The sequence below is a fragment of the Pseudophryne corroboree genome, chromosome 6 (assembly GCF_028390025.1).
Source record: "Pseudophryne corroboree isolate aPseCor3 chromosome 6, aPseCor3.hap2, whole genome shotgun sequence".
Lineage (NCBI taxonomy): Eukaryota > Metazoa > Chordata > Amphibia > Anura > Myobatrachidae > Pseudophryne > Pseudophryne corroboree.
Window position 1 is genome coordinate 191,823,014 of NC_086449.1, and position 12,582 is coordinate 191,835,595.

General features: G+C 44.5%; 1 protein-coding gene across 4 annotated transcripts in view; it reads left to right on the forward strand.

Moving 5' to 3' along the window:
* Positions 1 to 11,712, forward strand: part of ANP32A (acidic nuclear phosphoprotein 32 family member A) — a 98,811-nt gene extending 87,099 nt beyond the window's left edge. The window contains exons 5-7 of one of the 4 annotated variants that reach the window (XM_063925528.1): positions 2,321 to 2,457; positions 9,080 to 9,122; positions 9,764 to 11,712. In XM_063925528.1, the coding sequence (XP_063781598.1) occupies positions 2,321 to 2,457; positions 9,080 to 9,122; positions 9,764 to 9,822 (239 nt within the window). In that variant the 3' untranslated portion in view covers positions 9,823 to 11,712. Of the gene's footprint in view, positions 1 to 2,255; positions 2,458 to 9,079; positions 9,123 to 9,763 lie in introns of those variants that run through there. The other 3 variants (XM_063925529.1, XM_063925531.1, XM_063925532.1) reach the window with 3 other exon arrangements.
* Positions 11,713 to 12,582: the final 870 nt, after the last annotated feature.

A 12,582-nucleotide genomic window follows, 5' to 3' on the forward strand; every position in this document is an offset into this window, starting at 1 on the left:
GGTTTACTTCTCTGAATTAGGCCCATTATGTCAGAGTGTTATGCCTTACTAGCGGTGTACTCTCACCTGTATGGCGCAATGAAGTATTCGCTTCATTTTAAACGGGTGGTATTCATGTGACCGGCGGTCGGATGACCGACAGTCACATGACCTCCTCCAGCATCCCGACCGCTCACTATCCCGATGGTCGGCATGCCGACCAACAGGGACTATTTCCATTCGTGGGTGTCCACGACACCCATAGAGTGGGAATAGAACCGGTCCCCACCGAGCCCGCAGCGTGGCGAGCGCAGCGAGCCCGCAAGGGGCTTGCTGCACTTGCCCCTCCCCGCCGGGATCCCAGCGTCGGTATGCTGCCGGGATCCCGGCGTCGGTAAGCTGACCGGCGGTCTCCTGACCGCCGGTCAGCCGTACTACACCCATTTTAAACATGGCATAAACTGGATCAATGTTTTGTGTCTTTATTTAGAACATTAGATTTTAGCATACAAATATTATGTTCAGTCCAACTAAAAACGCAACAGTATGTACACATTGTAACAAGTTGAGAATTGACATTTAAACAGTAAGCTTCAAATCATTGGAAACTTTGATCCAGTGTGCACAGGTTGTTATTATTATTATTATTATTATCCTTTATTTATATGGCGCCACAAGGGTTCCGCAGCGCCCAATTACATAGTACATAAATAATCAAACAGGAAAACAGCAACTTACAGTTGATGACAATATAGGACAAGTACAGGGTAAATAAACATAGTTACATCAGCAGATGACACTGGAATAAGTATCAGGTGGCAGAAGACTGCTGGAGTTGGTGCAGTTGAAGATTATTAAAGTAAGAAAGGATAAGCACATGAGGGAAGAGGGCCCTGCTCGTGAGAGCTTACATTCTAGAGTGTAGCTTAGTGAACAAGCTTTACTAAAACATCTCCCTACATGGCCTTGCCAAAAACATCAAATTTTCAGGGGATCAGACAGTAAGGCCAGGTGCACACCTGCACGACCGGCAATCGTGCTGATGGTCAGGGCAATTTCCCTTCGCCTCGGTCCATAGCACCGGTACACATTACACAAAGGACATCTTGTTGCATCCGTCATTACACTTCTCTGTGTTGCACACAAGTTTCTGAATGTAACCAGAAGATGTCACATGTGACCCCTGGGATCGCGCAACGGTCATACACATTGTATGATATGCACAATTTGTTGCATCATTATCACTCTAATGTGTACACGGCCTTAGACGTATATATTTCTCCAACCCAAAAGCAGTGTCTTGGCTTTATATCTGACAACTGACTGAGCCACACATCACTGTCCTGTCATGTATATGAAGTCCTGTGATTAGAACCTATACCAATCAATGCTGAAGACATAACATCTTGTTACAGTTCTACATATTGATGTCGCTTCTTGTGGTGCAGTATATATATTATGTCTCTCATTTTGCTGTATTATCTGTTGCAAGCGTGTGATTATAATAAGTTCAGGGGAGGTGGTGACAGGGAGAAGGAGAAATTATTTGGGCATGGATGACGTAAGCTAGAAAAATTATTATAGGAAAGAGATGGTACAATGAAAGGGAAGTGAAGACAAAATGGGAAGATGTGGAGGCGTAATGAAGCCTTTTTAGCCCATCCTGACAGCCCATTCTGTACATCACTATATAAATATTCCCAATTATTGCATGTGCTGGTTACCATAGAAACTATTACCCTTCCTATTGCAAACTTGTTTAACACATTATAGGCAGCAGTTTTTCTTGTTGTATGTGTGTTATATATGATCACAGTACAAGTTCAATATTTGATCTCCCACAAAATAAGTATTTTTTTTTTTCAATAATGCCACCCTAGTCTTGTGTAAATCACATTTTGCTATAGTGATACATTTCTTTGTACAGTCTCTTTTGAAAAGTAGGACTGGGAAAAAGGCATTTCTGTCCTTAGAGCAAGTGAGCAGTGCAAAGCAAAATTCTATCACCAGCTGAGCAGAAAACGCCACATTTGTTTTGGCTGTGAATAAATGGCAGATACTGCAGTTCATCTGCCTTCTATAGTCTACATGAGGTCAAATGCAAGTACTGTCTCCCACACATTTAGTCCCTTTACTTTACATACCCCTATTACTGCTCACTGGCTTTCCCATTCATGTAGAAACGTGTTGTTCATTGGTGTCTTCACATTATGGGCACTCTACAAAGACTCTGTGTTAGCTGATGTTTTGTTACTCCCTCTGTCTGTGGCTCACAGACTGGAGACAATATTACACACCTCTCCAGTCTGTTGGTGACTGAGGCTGCCCCCCCCTCACACAGAGGAAGACTATGATGAGGACGTGCCACCGGGTGAGGAGGGTGAGGAAGATGACGAGGAAGAGGAAGAAGAGGATGTGAGCGGTGAGGAAGAGGTGCGCTTCCTGAACCTTTGTTCTTTCAATCCTTTGTATGCTCAGGTGCTGTGAGTTTTGTTATTCATGCAAGGTAGCTTAGTTCTCTTAAAGTCAGCCTGTGGAGACTTTAATTATTATGTTCTATTTTTTGCACAGACATTTCAGCACTGTTTATGGAATTCAAAGCACATGATATTCTATTGCACTGTACAGTATATACCCTTAGGACATGACAAATGCCCTCTGTAGATACAGCTTAATTATATATAAAAACAGCACTGTTAGAATTCAGTGGGCAATAGATCTTCATGAATTCAGTTTACCTTTATATTTTTCATACCAACATCAGTTATAAGCACTGACACAAGGATGAATAGTATGGGAGTACATTGAATGTATTACACTGCTGCATCTTATTGTAAGTAAAGCATTTATTTACTACCAACATATAGTAGCATACATAGGGCTTGATGCCGACATGAACGTACTGTACGCCTGAGAGCAAGTATAGAGGATGTGTATTTTTTGGGACTAAGGCAGAGTTGACTGCAAGTCAGTTTGGTGGACGTATCTTGGATCTATTCGCCCCGTACATGCTCCGGTGTTAAGCGTATGCAGCTACAGGAAATAAAGAGTTGTGTGCTACATTGTTGCAGGTTGCCATAAAGAGTCGTAACTAGTTGGTTACAGACATTGTTTAGATAGGGCTGTTCGATGAACTTGCAGGCATTGCAGAATTGCGCATATGCTTAATGAAGTCTGTATTTAGATCGATCTTTTGCACCTAGTGTAGTAGTATTACAATTGTGCTCTGATAAGGTCCCTTCAATCGCATCTCCACTTGGGACTGACAAGGCGTAACTGGGCAACTGCAGGCTATATAGGATTGGACGGCAAGGTAAACCTGTACCTTGTGTAGGCTGGTGAAAGTGATGCTGATTATAGGTAGCAAGCTTACGACACTGCATATGTGCGAATGTACACATTTCCGTGCATGCAAAGGGGAAACATATATTTCTCTATCGTCCTAGTGGATGCTGGGGTTCCTGAAAGGACCATGGGGAATAGCGGCTCCGCAGGAGACAGGGCACAAAAAGTAAAGCTTTAGGATCAGGTGGTGTGCACTGGCTCCTCCCCCTATGACCCTCCTCCAAGCCAGTTAGATTTTTGTGCCCGGCCGAGAAGGGTGCAATCTAGGTGGCTCTCCTAAAGAGCTGCTTAGGAAAGTTTAGCTTAGGTTTTTTATTTTACAGTGAGTCCTGCTGGCAACAGGATCACTGCAACGAGGGACTTAGGGGAGAAGAAGTGAACTCACCTGCGTGCAGGATGGATTGGCTTCTTGGCTACTGGACATCAGCTCCAGAGGGACGATCACAGGTACAGCCTGGATGGTCACCGGAGCCTTGCCGCCGGCCCCCTTGCAGATGCTGAAGTAAGAAGAGGTCCAGAATCGGCGGCAGAAGACTCCTCAGTCTTCTAAAGGTAGCGCACAGCACTGCAGCTGTGCGCCATTTTCCTCTCAGCACACTTCACACGGCAGTCACTGAGGGTGCAGGGCGCTGGGAGGGGGGCGCCCTGGGAGGCAAATGAATACCTATTTTGGCTAAAAATACCTCACATATAGCCTCCGGAGGCTATATGGAGATATTTAACCCCTGCCAGAATCCGTTAAGAGCGGGAGACGAGGCCGCCGAAAAAGGGGCGGGGCCTATCTCCTCAGCACACAGCGCCATTTTCCCTCACAGAAAGGCTGGAGGGAAGGCTCCCAGGCTCTCCCCTGCACTGCACTACAGAAACAGGGTTAAAACAGAGAGGGGGGGCACTAATTTGGCGATATGCTTATATATATATTAAGATGCTATAAGGGAAAACACTTATATAAGGTTGTCCCTATATAATTATAGCGTTTTTGGTGTGTGCTGGCAAACTCTCCCTCTGTCTCTCCAAAGGGCTAGTGGGTCCTGTCCTCTATCAGAGCATTCCCTGTGTGTGTGCTGTGTGTCGGTACGTGTGTGTCGACAGGTAGGAGGACGATGTTGGTGAGGAGGCGGAGCAATTGCCTGTAATGGTGATGTCACTCTCTAGGGAGTCGACACCGGAATGGATGGCTTATTTAGGAAATTACGTGATAATGTCAACACGCTGCAAGGTCGGTTGACGACATGAGACGGCCGACAAACAATTAGTACGGTCCAGACGTCTCAAAAACACCGTCAAGGGTTTTAAAACGCCCGTTTACTTTAGTCGGTCGACACAGACAGGGACACTGAATCCAGTGTCGACGGTGAATAAACAAACGTATTCCTTATTAGGGCCACACGTTAAAGGCAATGAAGGAGGTGTTACGTATTTCTGATACTACAAGTACCACAAAAGAGGGTATTATGTGGGATGTGAAAAAACTACCATAGTTTTTCCTGAATCAGATAAATTAAATAAAGTGTGTGATGATGCGTGGGTTCCCCCCGATAGAAAATTATGGGCGGTATACCCTTTCCCGCCAGAAGTTAGGGCGCGTTGGGAAACACCCCTTAAGGTGGATAAGGCGCTCACACGCTTATCAAAACAAGTGGCGGTACCGTCTATAGATAGGGCCGTCCTCAAGGACCAGCTGACAAGGCTGGAAAATATAATAAAAAGTATATACACACATACTGGTGTTATACTGCGGCCAGCGATCGCCTCAGCCTGGATGTGCAGAGCTAGGGTGGCTTGGTCGGATTCCCTGACTAAAAATATTGATACCCTTGACAGGGACAGTATTTTATTGACTATAGAGCATTTCTATATATGCGAGATGCACAGAGGGATATTTGCACTCTGGCATCATGAATAAACGCGATGTCCATAACTGCCAGAAGATGTTATGGACACGACAGTGGTCAGGTGATGCAGATTCCAAACGGCACAGTATGGCCGTATAAAGGAAGAGGACTTGTTTGGGGTCGGTCCATCGGACCTGGTGGTCACGGCAACTGCTGGAAAATCCACCGTTTTTTACCCTAAGTCACATCTCTGCAGAAAAAGACACCGTCTTTTCAGCCTCAGTCCTCTCGTCCCTATAAGATCATATCTGCCCAGGGATAGAGGAAAGGGAAGAAGACTGCAGCAGGCAGCCCATTCCCAGGAACAGAAGCGTTCCACCGCGTCTGACAAGTTCTCAGCATGGCGCTGAGACCGTACAGGACCCCTGGATCCTACAAGTAGTATCCCGGGGGTACAGATGGGAATGTCGAGACGTTTCCCCTTCGCAGGCTCCTGAAGTCTGCTTTACCAAGTCTCCCTCCGACAAGGAGGTAGTATGGGAAAAAATTCACAAGCTGTATTCCCAGCAGGTGATAATTAAATTACCCCTCCTACTACAGAAAAGGGGTATTATTCCACACTATATTGTGGTACTGAAGCCAGAAGGCTAGGTGAGACTTATTCTAAAAAATTTTTTTTGAACACTTACAAAGGTTCAAATTAAGATGAAGTCACTCAGAGCAGTGATAACGAACCAGGAAGAAGGGGACTATATAGTGTCCCGGGACATCAGGGATGCTTACCTCTATGTCCCAAATTTGCCCTTCTCACTAAGGGTACCTCAGGTTCGTGGTGCAGAACTGTCACTATCAGTTTCAGACGCTGCCGTTTGGATTGTCCACGGCACCCCGGGGTCTTTACCAAGGTAATGGCCGAATTGATGATTCTTCTTCGAAGAAAAGGCGTCTTAATTATCCCTTACTTGGACGATCTCCTGATAGGGACATAGTCCAGGGAACAGTTGGAGGTCGGAGTAGCACTATCTCGGATACTGCTACAATCAGCACGGGTGGATTCTAAATATTCCAAAATCGCAGCTGATCCCGACGACACGTCTGCTGTGCCTAGGGATGATTCTGGACACAGTCCAGAAAAAGGTGTTTCTCCCGGAAGAGAAAGCCAGGGAGTTATCCGAGCAAGTCAGGAACCTCCTAAAAACAGTGCATCATTGCACAAGGGTCCTGGTAAAAATGGTGGCTTCCTACGAAGCAATTCCATTCGGCAGATTTCACGTAAGAACTTTTCAGTGGGATCTGCTGGACAAATGGTCCGGATCGCATCTTCAGATGCATCAGCGGATAACCCAATATCCAAGGACAAGGGTGTCTCTCCTGTGGTGGTTATAGAGTGCTCATCTTCTAGAGGGCCGCAGATTCGGCATTCAGGATTGGATGCTGGTAACCACGGAGCCCAGCCTGAGAGGCTGGGGAGCAGTCACACAAGGGAAAAATTTCCAGGGAGTGTGATCAAGTATGGAGACTTTTTCTCCACATAAATATACTGGAGCTAAGGGTAAATTTATAATGCTCTAAGCTTAGCAAGACCTCTGCTTCAAGGTCAGCCGGTATTGATCCAGTGGGAAAAACATCACGGCAGTCGCCCACGTAAACAGACAGGGCGACACAAGAAGCAGGAGGGCAATGGCAGAAACTGCAAGGACTTTTCGCTGGGCGGAAAATCATGTGATAACACTGTCAGCAGTTTTTCATCCCGGGAATGGAAACTGGGAAGCAGACTTCCTCAGCACGACCTCCACCCGGGAGAGTGGAAACTTCATTGAGAAGTTTTTTTTTTTCCACATGATTGTAAACCGTTGGGAAATACCAAAGGTGGACATGATGGCGTCCCGTCTGAACAAAAAACGGGACAGGTATTGCGCCAGGTCAAGAGACCCTCAGGCAATAGATGTGGACGTTCTGGTAACACCGTGGGTGTACCAGTCGGTGTATGTGTTCCCTCCTCTGCTTCTCATACCTAAGGTGCTGAGAATTATAAGACGTAGAGGAGTAAGAACTATACTCATGGCTCCGGATTGGCCAAGAAGGACTTGGTACCCGGAACTTCAAGAGATGCTTACAGAGGTCTTATGGCCTCTGCCGCTAAGAAGGGACTTGCTTCAGCAAGTACCATGTCTGTTCCAAGACTTACCGCAGCTGCGTTTGTCGGCATGGCGATGGAAAGCCGGATCCTAAGGGAAAAAAGGCATTCCGGAAGAGGTCATTCCTACCCTGGTCAAAGCCAGAAAGGAGGTGACCGCACAACATTATCACCACGTGTGGCGAAAATATGTTGCGTGGTGTGAGGCCAGGAAGGCCCCACAAAGAAATTTCAACTCGGTCGTTTCCTGCATTTCCTGCAAACAGGAGTGTCTATGGGCCTCAAATTGGGGTCCATTAAGGTTCAAATTCGGCCCTGTAAATTTTCTTCCAGAAAAAATTGGCTTCAGTTCCTGAAGTCCAGAAGTTTGTCAAGGGAGTATTGCATATACAAACCCTTTTTTTTTGTGCCTCCAGTGGCACTGTGGGATCTCAACGTAGTTCTGGGATTCCGCAAATCACATTGGTTTAAAACCAGTCAAATATGTGGATTTGAAGCATCTCACATAAAAAGTGACCATGCTCTTGGCCCTGGCCTGGACCAGGCGAGTGTCAAATTGGTGGTTTTTTCTCAAAAAAGCCCATATCTGTTTGTCCATTCGGACAGGGCAGAGCTGCGGACTCGTCCCCAGTTCTCTCCCTAAGGTGGTGTCAGTGTTTCACCTGAACCAGCTTATTGTGGTGCCTTGCACCTACTAGGGACTTGGAGGACTCCAAGTTGCTAGAAGTTGTCAGGGCCCTGAAAATATGTTCCAGGACAGCTGGAGTCAGAAAATCTGACTCGCTGTTTATACTGTATGCACCCAACAAGTTGGGTGCGCCTGCTTCTAAGCAGTCGATTGCTCGTTGGATTTGTAACACAATTCAACTTGCACATTCTGAGGCAGGCCTGCCACAGTCTAAATCGGTTAAGGCCCATTCCACAAGGAAGGTGGGCTCATCTTGGGCGGCTGCCCGAGAGGTCTCGGCATTACAACTCTGCCGAGCAGCTACGTGGTCAGGGGAGAACACGTTTGTAAAATTCTACAAATTTGATATCCTGGCAAAAGAGGACCTGGAGTTCTCTCATTCGGTGCTGCAGAGTCATCCGCACTCTCCCGCCCGTTTGGGAGCTTTGGTATAATCCCCATGGTCCTTTCAGGAACCCCAGCATCCACTAGGACGATAGAGAAAATAAGAATTTACTTACCGATAATTCTATTTCTCGGAGTCCGTAGTGGATGCTGGGCGCCCATCCCAAGTGCGGATTATCTGCAATACTTGTACATAGTTACAAAAATCGGGTTATTATTGTTGTGAGCCATCTTTTCAGAGGCTCCGCTGTTATCGTACTGTTAACTGGGTTTAGATCACAAGTTGTACGGTGTGATTGGTGTGGCTGGTATGAGTCTTACCCGGGATTCAAAATTCCTCCCTTATTGTGTACGCTCGTCCGGGCACAGTACCTAACTGGCTTGGAGGAGGGTCATAGGGGGAGGAGCCAGTGCACACCACCTGATCCTAAAGCTTTACTTTTTGTGCCCTGTCTCCTGCGGAGCCGCTATTCCCCATGGTCCTTTCAGGAACCCCAGCATCCACTACGGACTCCGAGAAATAGAATTATCGGTAAGTAAATTCTTATTTTGTGTTCAACTCTGCATCAAGCCCATAGTCTATACAGTATTAACATAAATTTTTTTAAAAAATATTGTAGCCTGGGAAATGGTTATTTAATTATGGGGCTCCTGGGGGTTTGTATTGGTGAAGCAGTACAACCCAGTATTTATGTACTTTATGTATTAAAGGAGGATGAGGAAGATTCCAGAGAAGGGGAAGATGATAAAGATGGTAAGTATTTATTCCCTCCCAAATGCACAAGTTACCGGCAGCTGTCGGTAGTGTCCTCCTGGTTCTGCTGCATCTAAATGCAGGAGCAAATGCAGGATCTCTAGAGGGGGGTTTACACGCCATGCCATCAAACTGGTCATGACTAGGGCAAGGAATGTTGCTGTCATTATAGTGCTAGAACACTCTGCAACCTCCTCATGCTCTAATGGATGAGCTGGGGCTGATCCATCCAGTAACAAGACAGTGTTAACCCTTAAGTCACAAGATACTTCCCGTTATAATATAGCAGCCACCATGTTGCAGACTTTATATAACCAAGCAGTGGTATTATTTGCCTCCCCTGCTCAAATGATATATAGTGGCTAAATTGCTGAAGTGAAGCTGCAGGTAGCTGGCATCTGTGCATGTCAAAAGCTATCAATCAAGTCCCATATAGAATTTATTGAATAGTGACTATAAGTTGCACTATTCAAGGCAAACTGGGATGAGCATACAATAAAATGCATGATAACCACTTTTATATTGAATTCACTACATGCAGCCTCATGTTATTTGCCAGCATGTGATAACCGACCGTAGACCTCACCTTTTTCCTGCAGATGGTCCATTTGGAATACTAATGTTTGTTTTCCCCCTTAAAGCAGAAAAAGGTCAGAAAAGAAAACGGGACCTTGAGGATGAAGGTGAAGAAGATGACTGAGCGACAGTGACAGAAGGACTAGGTACACGAGTATGGAGCCTCGTGACTTAGAGGAGAACTACACCCTAAGACCCTTTTCGAAAACTTTGTTGTAATTTGACTGTTTTTACCTTCAACTACCCTGCTCTTTTATTTCCTGATTGTAAGGTTGGCGTGCACTGGACAGACATCACACAAGGAGTCATGCGTAATATTTCTGTTGCTGCTCTGGCAGGCTTTTATCATTATTCTCCAATCTTTATTTTGTGTTTAGTACATACAATTCAAGTCATACAGTCTGTCTAATCTCTTTGTGCTTTTGGATGTAGTTTGACTTTGACTTGTTACACCCAGTGATGAAAGTCTTAAACCTAAATTAAGCAATAATCCAATTGTTGCAGCGCATTGCTAGATTTCAATAGCAGCAAATGGATTAAGTATTGAGATGTAAAATGAAGACACATTGTTCCGAGTGCATATTATAACATTTATATGGCTAATACGTACATACCTCCTTACCTATCTCTGCTAGCTAAGCACCAGCATTGTACTCCATAGGGAGTTAATATACAGATAATATAAACCGGTTGCGAGGTATAAGCACTTCTGGAAACGAATAAGTCATATTTTGGATGTTTGGTTTGCGCAAAGATTTACTACTCTTTTGTAGCTTTTGTGACACATTCTTAGGATAACCTAAATCATGTACAGGTCCCAGTGTCTATTATGAAGAGTTCCATATAATAATATCTGCTAGAGTCATAGAATGTATATATCATACAGGGAAGCAGGTGCACTTATAGTATCTTGTGATCTTAGAATGCACCGAGCCAGCTTTATTTAATCCAAGGGTGGTTAAGATTGTAAGACCATTATTATTTGTGTGCTAGTATTTCACTGATCTGCATTATTATACTTTCTGATAATATGTAAACACATTTCTTCATTTTATGTTGAAATCACAGGGATTGCAGATCTTCTCAATTACCTAATATTGACTAATGCAGAAAGATCAGGGAGAACTAGTTTAAATAGCTGACATTTCAATGACTATTTCAAATTCTAAGAAAGTATGGCTGCATGAGGGTTTTGATTCAACTCACTATCACTCAAAGTCTAGGCCGTAATCAATAATGGGTAGATATTGGATTAAGTGGCCATCATCCTAATTGCTACAGGGACAGCTACTGTTTTGTACACAGCTAATTAATAGGGACAGGAAGCATTCTGCTCATGACGCGACTACAGGCAGGATGTGGCATGTCTTTTGTGTAAAAGCACAGGCATGATGCTGTATAAACTAACATCTACTGTAGAGTGTGTTAGAGTAACACTACAGCATTAATCTCCCATCTCTATAACCTGAGATGAGCTGCATCAGAAAATAGTGAAGGGAAGTGAGAGTGACTGTCACATATTGGGCCACAGGTAGTAGTATGAAAGACAATTGGTAGTGAGACAGGTAATGGTTAGGAAGCAAGCTCTTTTAACCCTTTCCCTGATTTTATATTTATTTTATAATAAAGAAAATGGTGTATATCCTTGATTTATTTTGAAAATCATTGTAACAAAATAACTTTGAGTGGTTAATACAAAACCATCAAATGGGGAAACTTCTACTCTCAAAAACCACTATTTTGTCTAAGGTTGGGAATATCCTCAGATAGTTTTCATTAAGATGCTGCAAGCTGATGATTTTTTTTTTCAAGCTAACCAGTGAGGTTCTGTCCATGTAACTGAGCAGTCTGAGTGTTTAGTACTAATCTATTTTGGTTTAGGAGTGACTGTCCCATTTGTATTATATATATCCATAGCAGGCGATAGGGGCTTCCCCTTTTCCCAGGAAACCCAAACACCACAATTTATGTCTGTTTGTCACTGTTAATTTTCAATAAACTTTTGTTTTTCCAGCGTTTGTGTAACTTAGCCATTAATACAACCTTCGTCTTCTGTATATTGGGGTCTCAACTAAAGCAAGGTATAAGTTTTATATATAGATCTGTGCATATATCCCATAAGACTTCTAGCCCAGAAAGATCAATAAATCAGTGAATATTTAGAGCATAAGAATCTGACCCTTAGTCTATATATAATAAACTGTGAGCATACAGACTCAAAAGTAAAGTAATGCACTCGTCTTGGTTAACCGAAGAAGTATCTTCTGGGTTGTTAATTAGGATTAAGGGAACATGCGTATATTAGGGGTGATATTCAGTATACCGGTTGTTGGGATCCCGGCGCATAGTATATCGGCGCCGGAATCCCTGACAACCGGCATACCGACTCCTTTTCTCCCTCTTGGGGGTCCACGAACCCCCTGGAGGGAGAATCGCGCACCACCGTGCCCACAGCGTGGTGAGCACAGCGAGCCCGCAAGGGGCTCATTTGCGCTCGCCCCGCTGTCTGCAAGCTGGCGGCCAGGATCCTGGCGCCGGTATGCTGGCTGCCGGCAACTCGTACCACACCCGTATATTAGGGACACCGTTATCCTGACAGTGGATGTAACGGGATGTAATATATTCACTTTGGCTGCAAGAACATACTGCTGTGTTAATGAATTGATAGTAGTAAGATATTTAAGAGGTAGTATATGTAAACAGTCAGTGATGCCAATAATCTATAGAGAACTGCTAACCTTTGCAAGTACTGAATAAATATACATTTCTCTTAACGTCCTAGTGGATGCTGGGGACTCCGTAAGGACCATGGAGAATAGACGGGCTCCGCAGGAGACATGGGCACTTTAAGAACGAATTTGGATTCTGGTGTGCTCTGGCTCCT